Source organism: Lactuca sativa, chromosome 2 (genome assembly GCF_002870075.4).
Source record: "Lactuca sativa cultivar Salinas chromosome 2, Lsat_Salinas_v11, whole genome shotgun sequence".
NCBI classification, from domain to species: domain Eukaryota; kingdom Viridiplantae; phylum Streptophyta; class Magnoliopsida; order Asterales; family Asteraceae; genus Lactuca; species Lactuca sativa.
Genome location: NC_056624.2, coordinates 185,696,886 through 185,713,683, shown reverse-complemented (window position 1 = coordinate 185,713,683; position 16,798 = coordinate 185,696,886). Strand labels below are relative to the sequence as shown.

General features: G+C 36.1%; 2 protein-coding genes across 2 annotated transcripts; one reads left to right on the top strand and one right to left on the bottom strand.

Annotated features, from left to right (window-relative positions):
- Positions 1 to 41: 41 nt before the first annotated feature.
- On the bottom strand, positions 42 to 3,106 carry LOC111876430 (protein KINESIN LIGHT CHAIN-RELATED 2). Its single transcript, XM_023872953.3, has 2 exons — positions 2,801 to 3,106; positions 42 to 2,245 (listed from the first exon to the last, which is right to left on the bottom strand). The coding sequence occupies exon 2, from the start codon at positions 2,188 to 2,190 to the stop codon at positions 145 to 147; it is 2,046 nt and encodes a 681-aa protein (XP_023728721.1). The 5' UTR covers positions 2,191 to 2,245; positions 2,801 to 3,106; the 3' UTR covers positions 42 to 144.
- Positions 3,107 to 15,929: 12,823 nt separating this feature from the next.
- LOC122196636 (DNA-directed RNA polymerase subunit alpha-like) lies at positions 15,930 to 16,513 on the top strand. The gene has a single exon (XM_052768133.1). It carries the CDS (start codon positions 15,933 to 15,935, stop codon positions 16,473 to 16,475), a length of 543 nt encoding a protein of 180 aa, XP_052624093.1. The 5' UTR covers positions 15,930 to 15,932; the 3' UTR covers positions 16,476 to 16,513.
- The last annotated feature ends 285 nt before the right edge of the window (positions 16,514 to 16,798 follow it).

Below are 16,798 nucleotides of genomic sequence, written 5' to 3'. Positions count from 1 at the left end.
TAAAAGGCTCTCCATAGCCATAGCCTAAACAACCCCAGATATACAAAAAACGAAGCATCTGCATATATGCACATGGGAATTTCATACATTTGGATCAATATGTGGATTGGTTTTTAAATAAATTAAGAGAGATACTCGACTAATTTAACCCTCAAGTAGAAATTCAAGCGACAAAGACTTCTTGCTTCGGTCCCTGCGTGCATCTTTTAACAATTGGGCCAGCCGTCGTTTCTCATCATCAACGTCCGAACTCGCTGTTCCCAGTTTCTCCTCTCTCATCCCCACAACATATTCCAATATCTCAATTGCATCTTCCCATCTACCCATTGCATCATAAGTTCCGGCCAGATTACTGTAAACGCCGAGTGTCTCCGGATGATGAGGACCATATTCCACCTCCAAAACTCCCTTTGCTTCTTCAAATAAATCCGCAGCTTCATCCAACAATTCAATCTGGACACAAGCTAATCCCATCTGATTCAAAACACTACCAAATAAAGCCGATTTCTTCTCCGCCACCACTCTCAGCTTCGAAACCGCGATCTTGAAGTAATCATACGAATCGTTGTAAAGCCGCATCATGTAATACAAAACCCCCATCTGAGCTTCAACTCCGGCGATGGTGCTCAATTGACCTTGAACCTTCCCGAAAACTTTCAGCGCCTTCTTCAGAAGGTTAATCGCTGGACCAAGTTCATTCATCGATTCATAAATCGCAGAAACTTCGATAAACCCATTAGCGATTTCATCGTTAGGGCTCCCCGGCATCGGTTTCTCGTAAATTCGTAACGCATTTCCACAGTAAGATTTCGACTCCCGAAACTTTCCCATTTTGTTGTAAAGCTCAGCCAAACGAACGAAAACGGAAGCAACAGATGGATGATTGTCACCTTTTGTCGACTTGAACACATTCAACGCTTTCTGATACGCGAAAACAGCTTCATCATAACGAGCTAACGATAAATACGCGTCACCGATACACACGTCAATGGCGGCAACATCGGCGTCTTGACCGGCGGCTGACATGGTGATGCTGGCCAACACGTAATGTTCAAGTGCAGCTTCGTATTCTCCTTTGGCATCACAAACAAGACCAATAAGTCTCCTATCTGCTGCTTCTTCTACAGAAGCAGTTGTCCCATTTGCTTTGTGAATGTCAAGAGCCATTTCGCATAGTTTCTTGGCTTCATCGAATTCCAAAGCTTGAATATGAGCTTCGGCTACATACCTGCATGTCTCTCCAAATCTTGGATCTGTTACACCTAAAACTTGTCTTTGGATTCCTAAACCATTTGTGTAACATAATATGGAATTTTCGATGTATCCAAGCATTGCATATGTATCGCCTAACTGCATACACCCCGCAAACTTGGCTAGCGAGTTATTTTGGCCTTCACCCATACTTGGAATCTCGATAGAACGTTCTAGAAGAGGAATTGCATTAAAATATTGGCCTAAACTACAATACAATGCTGCTACGATGTGTAAACATAGAACATATTCCAAATTGGGTTTCTGAGATCTATTGGTTTCAAATGCTCTCATTGCTCTTATACCCAATTCCAAAGCTTTCTTTGGATTCTCCCCTGCTGACAACAATTCTCTGGTTTGTTTAAGCAAGTAAGGCCCTAAGAATGCCGGATCTTCTTTCCCGGTTGGTGGTGTTTGGGTGGGAGCAATGGGGCTCTTTTCGACTTTTCTTGGGCTTGCGAGAGGTAGAGGGAGGTTGTTTTCGTGGAAAGACTTGCTCCTTATTTTTGGCTTTGGGATTCTTGGAGATCTTGGAGAAGATACAGTACTTGTTACACTTTTTGTACTTGGAGAACGATTCAATGTCTTCATGACCTTGCTTTCAACATTATTAACTATAGACTTTTTGGTGGTAGGCTTAGTGTCTCCTCCAGTACGACAGCGTAGCTCTGGTTTATTGATTTTTGGTTCTGGAGTAGTAGCATATGATGATACGCTGGAAAGTCTTGGAGGAGAGTGGTTGAAGCTTTGCACATCAAAGGCATCAAGATACAACTGCTCATAAGTGTCGGGAGCTAGAGGACTGGCTTTGTCTAAGTCGATGATGTTGTTGTCAAGCTCTTGTGTGCTCAATGGGCTTCCCGGAGGATTGATTAGGAAAAGGTCTTTATGGGCCAACAAGGGGTGAGATGACCCTGTTTGTACGCTAAGTTCCGCCATTTTTATTCCTTAATGGCTTAGTTAGATGCGATTTGCCCCAAGAGTACTCTTGTTTCTGCATACGTACGAAAAGGAACCACATTAATCAACCTAATTAAACCTTCTTAAATATTCAGTTGACATTACATACAATATACAAGAACCAAAATACAGGTATTGAAATTTGAACAAGATAATTGTCTAAATGTGGTGCAGATAATTGCAAACTATGAATTCAATTCGTAACGACGATCATGCAGTTTTTTTGTATAAATGTAAATGTCAAAGATCGATCACAATTCACAACTTATAAGCACATATAGCCATGCACCCATGTTTATTGTGAAATTGAAATCTCGCAACTTCTAGAAACAAAGTGTTAATTATTTCTCGTTTTGAAAACACTACGAACAGAATCATAGCAATCGAATAAATATTTTGTATGATTATATATCGACATCAAGAATCAAAATCAAAACTATGTATGATCGAAGAGATAAACCAATCTATTAAAAAATCTGAAAACTCCAGCATGTTTAACCTAAGTTTGGGAATCGATAGAAATGTAACAACGTGGAAACGAATCAATAACATTACAAACTCAAAAAGTGACAAGAATTTGATTACGTACCTTGATATTTCACCTAAATAACAATCCAATCTCCTTTGTATATGATTAATGCTATCAAAGACAATTAACAGATAACAAGCAACATAAAACACACGACTCCTTTTTATCTCTCTTTATACATGCATAAAAAGAGAGAGAAAAGGAGAAGCTAATTAATTGAGGAACTCGAAGGCAGAAAAGGTGGTCAATAAGAAATTAAAAAAGAGAAAAAAAAATCTGGAAATGTGGAGAATTGGTATGTTAAATATAGACAACAATGGCAGTGTGGAAGAGATGAGAGAGGAGGGATGTTTGAAGACGACTAATCTCCACACAACCACCGCCCCCCCTCCCCAACCGTGCACAACCACTCCTCTCTCTCCCTCCCTTTATTTATTTCTTAATCGCTTTTCTTCGGTTATTATTTCATGGGGGATTATTTTTTATACATGTATTTCCCTTTTACTAACATTTCTTTTAATTTTATAAATATAAATACCAGACCGTTGATTACAGATGCAAAAAAGGTCAGATAACAAAATTACATGAAGAAGTGGACGAATGAGATTGGTTGAGATGGATCTTAACTTTTGAAAGATAAAATTCAAACATCAAGTATTTCTATAAGGTGCTGTTTGTTTTTTCGAAACGAAAATTCATGAAATCTGCGGACCACCTCTGCAATCCTCTGTAGCAGAAGAGGTGGAACAAACGGCTGCAGCCTATAATAAGAAGCATGTTTGTTTTTTAATATCTGTAGACTGCTGCAGTAAACTGAAATTTAAATAAACTAATTTTATAAACTGAAAATAGTTCTCAACACCGAAATTTAATAATTCTAGTTTTAAAACATTGAAATAATAATAAAAAGAACATGTAAAAAAACAAAAATATAAAACTTTTTTTTTAAAAAAAACTTTAAAAAATGTAAAAGAAGCTAATAGTTTTATTCTAGAAAAAAAAAAAACTAATTTTAAAAAACATTAAAAAAGAAAATAATAAAAAAAATTAAGAAAGTATTGCAAACATTGTCTACAAAGTTCGTAAAAAATTACACACGTTAAAAAAGATACAACTGAAATTGAAAATATTATTAATAAAACGGTAAAAAAAATTAAAAAAATCATGTTAAAAAAATCGTGGAAATTATAAAAATAAATTGTGTCACATCCGTAAATAAAAATTTAAGAAAGTCAAAGTTAAAAAAAAATTAAAAAAAAAAAGTTATACAAAAATTCTTAAAAAAACACTTAGAAAAAATGAAAGCTGAAGAGGTTAGAAGAGGCAAATTAAGTGCTGCGTCACGCAGCACACGCGCAGAGGTTTTGTAGTCTGAATTCTTCCAAAAAACAAACTGCTGCGAGAGGGAAAGTGTTGCGCGTGTGCTGCGCCGCGCAGCAATAAGTGGTTTGAAGAGGTTTTTATAGAAAAACAAACAACACCTAAGAGTCGGGTGGAGAAGGTTCACAACAAAAAAGTCACTATTAGCGACAACAAAAATAGTCACATTTAATTACAAAAATCGTCAATAAAGGTATTATTGTTGCAATGCGCCACCGCAATTATCGCGTAGCTAATACTCAAAAAATCGTCGCTATCAGCGTCGTATCTAATAATCGGCATCGCTACAAGCCAATGTCATCGCAAAAAAGGACGTCCCTAACAACTTTTCGGTGACCGGCCAAAGTTATTCCGGAAAAGCTTCCTGGAGTTGATTGTCGCCGCAATTGATTACAGGCGTCGCTAAGCAGTCGCCGCTAATGATTCTTTTAATAAAATTTATATTTTATTTTGTTTTATATCATAAAAATATAGAATTTACACAAATACAAAAATCATGATCTAGAAATCTGCATTACATAAAACATCACAATAATATAAACAAAATATACTACATTACATAAACAATCTAATAAAAATGGAATACTAGTCGATCTGATCCATAATCTAATCTTACATACTTATAAAGCTTGCATTTTCCCTTGATTGTCATGCATTTGAAACCCCCCACAATAATTTGCTAAAACCTCATGCATTTGAAACCCCCAAACCTTTTCACCTTCTTAATAATTAATCACACATAATCAATGGTAATTCATATGAGATAATATTTGCTAAAACCTCATGCATTTGTATGGTACTAAAACATGTTTGAGTTTTTGGGTTTTAGACTTTAGTAAATGGGTAATCTGTTTGATACGTTGGATTTGAAGCTATCTTATTCGAATTACCCAAAACAAGAGATAAATTAATAATATATGATCATGCATGTTTTGTACAAACCCCAATCAAAATACAATATATCATGATCATACAATTAAATATCTTTTATTCCATTTTTGGCTTTATAACAAAAGTTTGTTTACGTGGCGAAGAAAGAAAACTTGAAGATGAATATTTAGGTTGGATGTTTATATAAGATTTGTTTTAAATATATAATATAGATATAAATACACAAATGTATGTCAAATACAACACAACACAAATTTAATGTTATAAACTACAATATAACTCAGAGTGGTTTTCCAAATATAATGTTTATACTATAATATAATATATTAGAAGAATACCATATAGTAGACGAATCCCACATGTTGTGCAGAAATTTAGTTGCATAGATAATATATTATAATTATATTTCATTTAAAATATGTTAGGGTCATTTGGTTATTACATTGTTGTATTAGACACTATAGTCTCATATATTTTGAATGACTTTTACAAAAATTATGTCTGTAATTTGAATATAACGTAATATCTTATGATGTTTATTGAATGATATTATCTTCGATTGACCACTTTTTAATTGGAATCAACTTTATTATAGTTAAAAATTTTGGCTCCATTTTTTCTTTTCATTAGTTCTAGAATATGATTTTTTATATTAACTTAAAATATGTCACTATCTTAAAATAGATTGAGAATGAGATTTTTTATATTTACTTAAAATACGACACCATTTTCTATTCAATAGTAAACTAACAAAAGTCGTTAAATATGTACTTTTATGAGGTTCAACATAAGTAGACGACCACATATGAGAATCCATATCTAATCAATCATCAACTAATTACATTAGATACTAATGTGTACATAAAAATTACATTTAAAATTTTAAACTAATAGTAAAAAATTTTCATTATTTATTATGATAAAAAATTTATAAATCAAAAAATATACATGCTATTTAATCGCATACAAGTTTTATGTATGACTTATTCACAATACATTAAACCATATATAACCATATTAAATTGTATAATTATCCCACTGCGCAACGCGTGGACATTCGCCTAGTAAATCCATAATAACATCATCTATAACATAAAACAAGAAATACTAGTCATCTTTTCCATCGTCGTTGTTGCTCGCATTGTTGGCTTTGTTACTAAACAAGCGGATAATGTCTCTAATTGCCGTCACAAATGTTGGGTTTTGACGAAAAGCGTTAACATCCACATCCTACAAAGTAAGTATATAAGTTAAAATATCAAACTAAAAAAACAAAATATTATTACTTAACAATTAAGTCTCAAGCACAATAAGTCATTAACAGTTTAACAAACTATTAAACTACCAAATCAATTAAGTTCTTAACAATTTAACAAACTATCAAACTACCAAATCAATTAAGTTCTTAACAATTTAACAAACTACCAAATTCATAACAAATGAATGAAGCACTTAACAAATAAGAAAAATACCAAACTACCAAAATTTATCATGAAATGCATTAAATTCTTAACAACACAACAAAGTACCAACATACCAAATTCTTTAAGAGTTTAATGAATATCTATGTTGGTTGTGGTGTTGGTGACTATGACTATGTCTGCCACCGAGACGGAACACTTGTACCCACCGCAGAAGGAGGTTTAGGCCAGATGCCTCTCACATGTCCCCTTCGAGCACCTAACACATTCTCAAATGTGCCTACCCAATCAATGGAGTTCAGATCACCGCCAGAGTCGGTTATGTGCTAAGTTTGAAATTTGATGGATATGTAAGTCTCTTTGCTATTTTTCAGTGTTTTATTATTGCATAGAAACATGATTAGTTATGTATATGGTGATAAAGTTAATTCCTTTGTTTTGTTTCAGGCTTTAGAAATGGTATGTGGATTCAAAATTGTGTATTAGTTTGTGTACTTCAAGAGAGAGGTATATCCATAGTTTGTGTTTTAGTAATTTATTGTAATATGAAAGACCAATTTGCTAATATTTAAAATTTGAAAAATGGTGATTTCAATTTATACATTAATTTAGTATTCTAATTGTTAAAGTTGTATATTTCTCTTGTTTCTATATGTTGTTTATACTTAATAAGTTTTTAGCTCTTCATTTTTAGGTTTGTAATTGTTTTAAATTTAGGATTTCTTGAAAGATGAAGACTATACAATTTCTTGTATTTGAATCCCTAATTTGGTTTTATATTTGTTATTATGAACAGATCTTTAATTATTATACTATTGTTTAATTATTGATGATATCTTTATGTATTGCAGATGCAAAGATTTCAAAAAATTGAAAAGTCTTGCCCTTAGTCATCCTCAAGATTCCTCTTTCAGGAAAATCGTTCTTACCCTGAACCTCATTTAATTGATAATTTATTAGTTTAGATTAATGCTTCTAGAGTCATCAAGTTGATAATATTCGTAGGTAAGAAACAAACCTAAACAAATATTAGATGTAAAGTTGATCTAATTTTTCAAACATGATACATTTTAACTTCAAGTATGATCATTTTTTTCAAGCTTCATACCAAGTAGGGTATAGGATAAGAACATCAAGATATGAAAGCTATGGGTGACTATCACCATGTAAGATGTGTGTGGTGTGTGATGCGCTTGCTTATGGTTAAAAGTGTTAGAAGGGTCTCAAAGGAAGCTGAAAGTGCTTTATTTGATTTGAACGACTTAGATGCATCATCCTGTCATTAATTTCACTGCTATTGTAACATCTTGTTTTGAGGTACCTTCACTTTTGTCCCTTATATTGAGATTTATTACATTTTGGTCCTTAAAATGTAAGATTTGTGGCTAGGAGGGGCTAATATTGCCATTTTTAGAATTATGGGGCAGAGCCACGTATGTTGGGCGTACGTTTACATATGTTGGGCGTACGAGGTGAAGTCCCAAACCCTAATATTGGGGTTTGGACCCTATTTATTCTTCATTAACTCTCAAACTTGGTTCCTTTCATCAACCTCCATCCTCTCAAAACGTTTTTGCAAACACTAATCTACCTTGTGAGCATTTTTGAGCTTATATATATATATATATATATATATATATATATATATATATATATATATATATATATAGATGTGTGTGTGTGTGTGTGTGTGTGTTTTGTGCCTTTGAAGAAGAAAGAAGGAAGTATAGACCATAGTCGGACATGGTCAAGGATTATGACTGCGAGATCCTTTACCATCCGGGTAAAGCAAATGTAGTAGCGGATGCCTTGAGCCGCAATTCGGTTGGATCTTCAGTTGGAGAGATGTATATGAGGATGTCCATTGATTCTCTACTTTTGGGTTTGCTCAGAGAGGTTCAGGCAGAGGGAGTTAAACTGGAAACAAGAGAGGATCGGGGGAGATATCGACAGGTTTATCACCGATAGTCGGGGGTTGTTGAACCGGTGTGGTTGGGTTTGGGTTCCAATTTCTAGTGGGATCAGGCAAATAGTGTTGGAGGAGGCTCATAATTCTCACTTTTCTATACACCTAGGAACCACCAAGATGTATCAGGATTTGAGATTGAGTTTCTGGTGGCCGTGTATGAAGAGGGAGATAGCCTGGTATGTCGAGAGGTGCTTGACCTATAAGACGGTCAAGGCCGAGCATTAGAGGCCACATGACAAGCTGCAACCTTTGGAGGTTCCCATATGGAAGTGGGAACAGATCACCATGGATTTTATCACCAAGTTGCCGAAGACTGCTAAGGGTTTCGATGCTATATGGGTCATCGTGGATCGATTGTCTAAGAGTGCCCACTTTTTGGCCATTCGAGAGAGCTCTTCGGCCGAAAAGTTGGTTGATATGTATGTTAGGGAGATTGTTGCTCATCATGGGGTTCTAGCCGGCACCAATCGAAGTTGGAATTTCAGGTCGACAATATGGTATTATTGAAGGTCTCACCCTGGAAGGGTGTGATATGCTTCAGGATGAAGGGGAAACTGGGTCCCTAATATATTGGACCGTTCCATGTGATAGCCAGGGTAGGCAGGGTGGCCTACCAGTTAGATTTGTCGAGTGAGATCAATCAGATCCATAACACTTTCCATGTCTCTCAGTTGCGGAAGTGTGTGTTAAATGTTGAGGCAGTGGTTCCATTGGACGATATTCAGGTCGATGAGCGCCTGAATTATATTATTGAGAGGTCGGTGGCTATATTGGAGAGAAAGATGAAGGTCATGCACAACAAGGAGATACCTTTGGTAAAGGTTCGGTGGCAGCATCAGAGAGGCTCTAAGTGGACCTGCGAACCCGATGATGAGATGCGGGAGCATTACCCGGAGTTATTTAATGCAACAGACTTCGAGGACGAAGTCTAGGTCAAGTGGGGGAGAATTGTAACATCTTGTTTTGAGGTACTTTCACTTTTGACCCTTACATTGAGATTTATTACATTTTGTTCCTTCAAATATAATATTTGTGGCTGGGATGGGCTAATATTGCCATTTTTGGAATTGTGGGGCGGAGCCACGTACGTTGGGCACACATTTGCGTATGCCAGGCATACGGGGTGAAGTCTTAAACCCTAATATTTGGGGTTTGGAGCCTATTGATTCTTCATTAACTCTCAAACCTGGTTCCTTTCATCAGCCTCCATCCTCTCAAAACGTTATTGCAAACCCTAATCTACCTTATGAACATTTTTTAGCGTGTGTGTATTTTATGACATTGAAGATGAAAGAAGGAAGTAGAGACCATCTTGGAGGAGTGAAGCACCTTAGATCCAGAATCACATCATCATTTAAGCTTGGTGAAGTTATACACAGATCTTGTTTTGGGCTTGATTTTATGTTCTTTTGGTCCTATAAGCTTGGTATTATGAGTGGGGGTTACTCTAATCCATTTGAGTTGTCTTTTCATAGGTTTTGTATCCTCTTGAGTCACAAAAATATAATACTGGACACTAGTTTCTTCTCATGAATGGCTTAAGTTGTCTTAACGGATTAAGAGGTTAGGATCTTTGGTGTTGGGCACTTAATGGCCATGCAAGACCATAAGGTTGGAAACTTTATGTTCAATGATATTATTTTGGACTTGGATCTGGAAAATGGACTTAAGGGCTTAATGATTAAGCTCTTAATTATTTGGGTTAGCAGCCAGTTGCGTACACTTGGCGTACAAGGCGTACGTTGCACGTACGTGGTCAACATGCCTGTGCCTGGTCAACCAACGCGGACGTTGGGCACACAGCTGAGTACGTTTGGCATACTCAGTTGGATTGATTCGGTTGACTTTTTGGAATTTTGACTTTTACCTAATTTTGACTAAGTTTGACCTAGGAGTATTTTGTATTGTGTTTGAGAATTGGTCATTTGGATGGATATGTGACAGTTAGAGCTGAGATTCGGAGTCGGGACCTCATCAACTGTTGTTCAGATTGAGAGGTGAGTCTTCATCACTTTACTTATGGGTCGAAGGCACCAAGGCCGACCCATTGGATTGATATCCTGTTATACATTGATTTATGGTATGCTGAATATGGGATAGACCTGTATGATTATATGATAGTTGTTGATATGCGTAGACTGGTAGATCTGTATGACTACCTGTGATTTCTGGCTGCATGATTATCTGTCGGTTGATTTTGTTTGTTATTTGTTATATGTAGATATATTGTGTTGGGTTGACACTTTACTACTTTGTGTGTGAGCCAACAAATCAGGGGTATTTCTATCCGATGACTAAGTGGACCCGATGGTACTCCATTCCGATAACTGAGTGGGCTCGTTGTATATTGGTATTCTTGTCCGATGACTCAATGGACCTGTTGCATATTGGCATTCCAGATGATTGATTGGGCCAAGGGTAATCTAGACCGATGGTTGTGGACCCGTGGGTATTCCAGTCCGATGACTGATTGGAATAGCATGCTTGTTTGTATATGATATGTGTATTGTATGGTGGTACTTTGGGGGAAACTCATTAAGTGTTGGATTATAGTTTTTAGTTATGGTTTCAGGTACTTTAGAGGACCGTGGCAAGGCGAATGTGTAACTATACACATCCTGATTTTTATACTGTTGATCTTGGGAGACTAGTTCTAAATAATATTTTTGAAGCAATGGTTATGTAAATGAATCATCAACTATACCTATTATAGTTTATCAATTATTTGTTGGGGTAGTGAGCACAAACTATACTTGTCATAGTTTACCAATGTTTGTATTTAATGGATGTAGATTTGTTTATAACAATTTATCAATTACTATGCTTAATATAGCAAAAGTCCATTTGTTAACTGATGTATGTCTATATGAAAAGAAAAAACGACATATATGGTAGTAACATATCATCACATGAAGGTTACACACCTTGCTCAACAAGTTACAAGGTGTAAATGAAAGTGAAAGCATTTTTCTAGAATTACCATTTCTATTCTATTCTTAGAAAATTCATAGAAAAATCATTAAAGGTCCAAATCAGAATCCGTAAATTCTAAGGGTTTGGAAAATGAGTCTAGTTTGTTCATAAATTTTATCATGATTTTTAGTAATCTCCAACTTGGGTGAACAGACCACAATCACAAACTGGTCTGGATGTTTTCTTGAAATGATAGGCAGTTTTGTAAAACTCACCATAAATCATAGAAAAAAATCATATGGAGATGTGCAAGTAGTCATTTTAAAGGTATAAACCTGAACTATTTGCATCTAATACAGTTTTGAAAACTAAAATGTTTAAGTTAACCAAAACAGTCTGTGAATGGAGTTAAACTTTCTTGATGAAAGTTGTTGAAAAAGTTTAGTTGTGTTCTTGGTGTTTTAATTTGTATTCCCCCCCCCCCCCCCCCCCCAACAAAAAAAAAAAACTTAAGAAAACATGAAAATGTAGGGGTATGAATTCACCTTATATGATTTCAGTGGGTGATTGTTGAAGAAGTGAAGTGTTCAACTCAAGAACACTTGAAGGATCACTTGAAGATTTGAGAATCTAACACAATAATGATGGAGTTTGTGTAAGGAATCAATGATTTGAGTAAAAGGAATGTAATAACCATAAGGAGGGTAATGATACCTACTAAATGAAGATGGAAAGCTTGAAAAATAACTTGGAAATCTCGAAATTGTATGAGAGAATTTGAGAGAAAAGATGTGTTTGATCTTTGGTGGAAATGAAAGAAATGAGTGAGAGTGAGGAGAGGGGGTGGGTTTTCAGCCTTTGACTAAGAGTATGGCTGGTCAAATGGTGGGGAAAGTACCCTTGAATGACCAGGTATGGTGGGGAGAGGTGTGGGTTAGTCATGTAGTGGGTATGGGGGTGGTTGCTTGTGTCTAACACTAAGGTAAAGTCAACACTCCACCTCAAATATTCACCCACTAGATTTTATTCTTAAATAAACATTTCCATAAAAATATGTTTAAATTATGAATAATTAGGGTCTTATATGTTATAATATGATTTTTGGAGAAAATCTCGCGTTAAAATAATTAAAAACGGGCTTAAAACGGAGTTGTGGTCGAAAACCGGGTAGAAAAGTGGCAAATCCGAAGTCAGGAGGGGGTTGGGTCATCAGCAACCTAAATCCGAAGTGGCTTGGTCGCAAGACTGCGGTCCGAAGGCGAGATCCGATGCGGTCTGATGCGGTCCGAAGCTAAAGTGGCTGCGGTCGGTGGCTGCGGCTAGGCCAGAGGACTTCGGACTCGGTCCTTGGGGCTTCGGCTCAAGAAGGGCTTGGTCCTTATAGAGGGACTTCGGTCCAGAAGCCTAATTTTCCATGGAATCTTCCCGTTTTGAGTGGTTTTTCACCAAGTCAAGTGTCGGGATGCCCCAAATGACTAAAATAAATCAAAATATGTTTTGAGAGAGATTTGGGAGAGATTTGTCACACCCCCAAACCAGAACGGCGGAGGACGTCATATTCAGTATCATCACAGTTCATAGAAAGGAAAGTACACACCACCATACATATTAAGGTTTCCAAAATGTTTACATAATTGTATTCGTTACATGTTCAAAAGATAAATACATAAACATTTTTCAAAAGAAGTAATTAACGTCAGCACGTTAATCCTCAAAAGTTGATTTCCAAACCTGCTTAGCGGTTCCCTGAGAATACAAGTTATTTCAAAGAAAAAGTGTCAACAATTAAGTTGGTGAGTTCATAAGTGGTGTTTTGAGAAAATGTATGCCATTCGAAAGTGCTTGTATGTTTTCCAGAAAATCCCTTATTTTCTATTAGATGTATGAAATGAGTTTGAAAGATTGTTGTATGTATTATATGTATTTGAACCACGAAAATCCCTTATTTTCCTAAAAGTGAAATGCAGTCTCAAATGACCAAGACTGTAAGCTATAAGAAACTATGACATGCTCAAAAGAATGATGTTGTAAATCGTTATTGTACAAAATGAATGTATTTGAACCAGGAAAATCCCTTATTTTCCTAAAAGTGAAATGCAGTCTCAAATGACCAAGACCGTAACCTGTAAGCAATTATGACATGCTAAAAAGAATGATGTTGTAAATCGTTATTGTACAAAATGAATGTATTTGAACCAGGAAAATCCCTTATTTTCCTAAAAGTGAAATGCAGTCTCAAATGACCAAGACCGTAACCTGTAAGCAATTATGACATGCTAAAAAGAAGATGTATAGTTTTATTGTTAAGTAAAACTAGTTGTGGAAGTGTTTTAACCAGAGTTTTGATCATGCCGATAATACCCTAGAATATAGTTATTACCCCTCGAGCATGATTGAGTTAAGTATTACTACGTGCATGAGTCATTGTTTCCGCGTGTTGTGAGTTCCTCATAACCATACTAGACGCAGTACCTAATGTTGACATTTGTCACCCCTAATGACGGACTGTAGCTAACAATCAGGGTGCGGAGTTGTCAGCCCCGTATAGATCTATACACACTTGTCACGCTCTCTCTCCAGGAGACTCTGGTTATAGGTGAGGACTTTCGTTTGGTACAAACAAAGCCATATGCCATCACATGATTGCTAACAACAAGTTCACGAGTAATATGATGAAAATCGTTCGTATGAAATGATTTCGTTTTCTACCGTGTTACAAAAACGTGATGATGAGTTGAGTTTTCTTGTAAAAGCATCATGCTATAGTTGAAATGGTTACTCTTGACATGATGTAGTATGCAAACGTATAAATAAAACCTATTTCTATTTATAAAACATATTGTACCCCAAGAGGGTAAAGTTGTGTTGTGAGGTGTTTTGCATGATAATAACTTCATAAGATAGTTTAAAACAACAGTATGAAAAGTATATAAAAAGATCGATGTTTCACACGATTTTAGTTGTGTGTTTACTTGTATTCCCCCCCCCTAAAAGTGTTTCAAAAGCATTTAAAAAGCATTTAAAGTGTGGTTGTAGGGGTATGAACTCACTTGATTGAAGTGGTTGATTTGAAGTAGTCGAGAGGAGAATCGAGCAGAACTTCGACAGGAAGAGTTGAAAACGCGGGAAAAATCTCAGGATTCTCGGGAATCTCGGGGACCTCGGGAACACAAAGCCTTCCTTCGGGACTTGAAGGTGAAAACCGGGGCTTTGGGAGGGTCTCGGGGGCTTAAACGCAGAGTTTCGGCGCGAGAAAGAAAGGAACTGAGCAATGGAACTCGGAGCCCTTGAAATCTACTTATAGGGGCATTTTTGGGGTGTGCCACATCGTGGCAAGGTATGGCCACGTCGTGGGGAGTCAAACCTATCCTCTTCCATTGATTGGACGCCCTCAGTCACTTGCCGGGTCGCGGCAAGCTTGTGCCACGTTGTGGGGCCTGACAGCCTCGGATTTTGGACCCCGAACTTGTAAAATCCATAACTTTCGCATACGAGCTCCGTTTTCGACGTTCTTTATATGCACGCGTAGCTAAAAATATGATCTACAACTCTCGTTTAGACTTCATCGGCAAATTTTGAACTTATTTTTAATTATTTATTTTTAACGGGCCGGGACACGAAAAGTCCGTTAAAAATCCATAACTTCTTCATCCTATGTCCGTTTTCGTCAGACTTTTCGCCGTTGCGCTACTAATGTTGAGACCTTCGATTCTCATTTAGGTTGTTTTAGTCAAAAGTATCTCGAGCTCTATTTTGAGTTTTTAGCTGTCTACTGCTATACCCGAACCTTGGAAAAATCATAACTTCCTCATACGAAGTCAGATTTGGACGTTCTTTTTATGTACGCTCACGGTTTGATGTTATCTATAGCTTTTATTTAGATACTTAAGGCTAAAAACTATTGTATTGAAACTTCGCGTTTTTCGTTTAATCGGTGTTGCCGGTTTTGTCGGGAATTTTAGAATGGTTATAACTTCCTCGTTATAACTCGGATTTTTGTGTTCTTTATATGTATGAAAACCTTGCTACAATATTTACCACTTAGTATAATCAATTACGGTTTTATAAAAGTTTAAATTTTGACCTGAATTTTGCTGTTGTTACAAGATTTCACATTCTTGGAGAGATTTGGGAGAGATTTGACATACTTGGAGAGATTTCACATATAAAGAGAGATTTGGGAGAGATTTCTCATTCTTGGAGAGATTTCTCATACAAAGAGAGATTTGGGAGAGATTTCACATATAGAGAGAGATTTGGGAGAGATAGAGTGAAAGAGATTGAGAGAGACTTCTTTTGAGACCTTTTTGAGTGTTTGGCTCTGTAATTCAAGGTTCACAAACCTCGTTAAGTCTTGTTATGACTGTCATATGCCCCCGAGGGTTAAGGAATAATGTTTTATCGAGTAGTTTCATCACTTGCCCTGATTAGGGTTTAGAGTTTCCGAACACATGAAAACTCTAAGTGATACTTTGCATTAAGAGTGCGAGTTGTTTAAGAAGAAACAAAATGAAAACCCTAGTATACGAGGCTTAGATGAGTTGACCGGCTTGACTTGTTGACTTTAGTTGACTTTGACTTGACTGGAAATTGACAGTTGTCACAATATTCTCCGCTTATGAAAGGTCAAGTAGACACAATAGGCATTGCTATGCGAAGAGCTTTGCTTGGAGAAATCGAAGGAACAAGTATCACACGCGCAAAATCTGAGAAAATATCACACGAATATTCTATCATAATGGGTATTCAAGAATCAGTACATGAAATTTTAATGAATTTAAAAGAAATCGTATTGAGAAGTAATCTCTATGGAGCTTGTGAGGCGTCTATTTGTGTCAGGGGCCCCGGATATGTAACTGCTCAAGATATCATCTTACCGCCTTATGTAGAAATCCTCGATAATACACAACATATAGCTAGCTTGACGGAACCCATTGAGTTGGTTATTGGATTACAGATAGAGAAGAATTGCGGATATCTTATAAAAGCGTCAAATAACTTTCAAGATGGAAGTTATCCTATAGATCCTGTATTCATGCTTGTTCAAAATGCGAATCATAGTATTCATTCTTATGAAAATGGTAACAAAGAGATACTATTTCTCGAAATATGGACAAATAGAAGTTTAACTCCTAAAGAAGCACTTTATGAAACCTCCTGAAATTTGATTGATTTATTGATTCCCTTTTTACATACCAAAGAATAAAATTTAAATTTAGAGATTCCAGAACCGTACATGAGATTCTCATCTCATACGGCTCCTCAAAGGTCACAAATGAATCTAAGGACCCGTCCAATATTATTTTTCTTGATATGTTTGTAACATATATAAAGAGAAAATCAAATCCATTGTAAGGTCCCCATTAGACACTGAAATTTTATTTGCTATATTTATAATAAAATGCTTCTGAATTCATCTTATCTTTTAATAATTTAAATTCTTCTTTTTTGAGTAATAACTTAATTCTTGAATAAAATGTTTCA

Coding starts and splice junctions, on each gene's coding strand:
- LOC111876430 (XM_023872953.3), bottom strand. CDS start 2,190: ATGGCGGAACTTAGCGTACAAACAGGGTCATCTCACCCCTTGTTGGCC.
- LOC122196636 (XM_052768133.1), top strand. CDS start 15,933: ATGAAAGGTCAAGTAGACACAATAGGCATTGCTATGCGAAGAGCTTTG.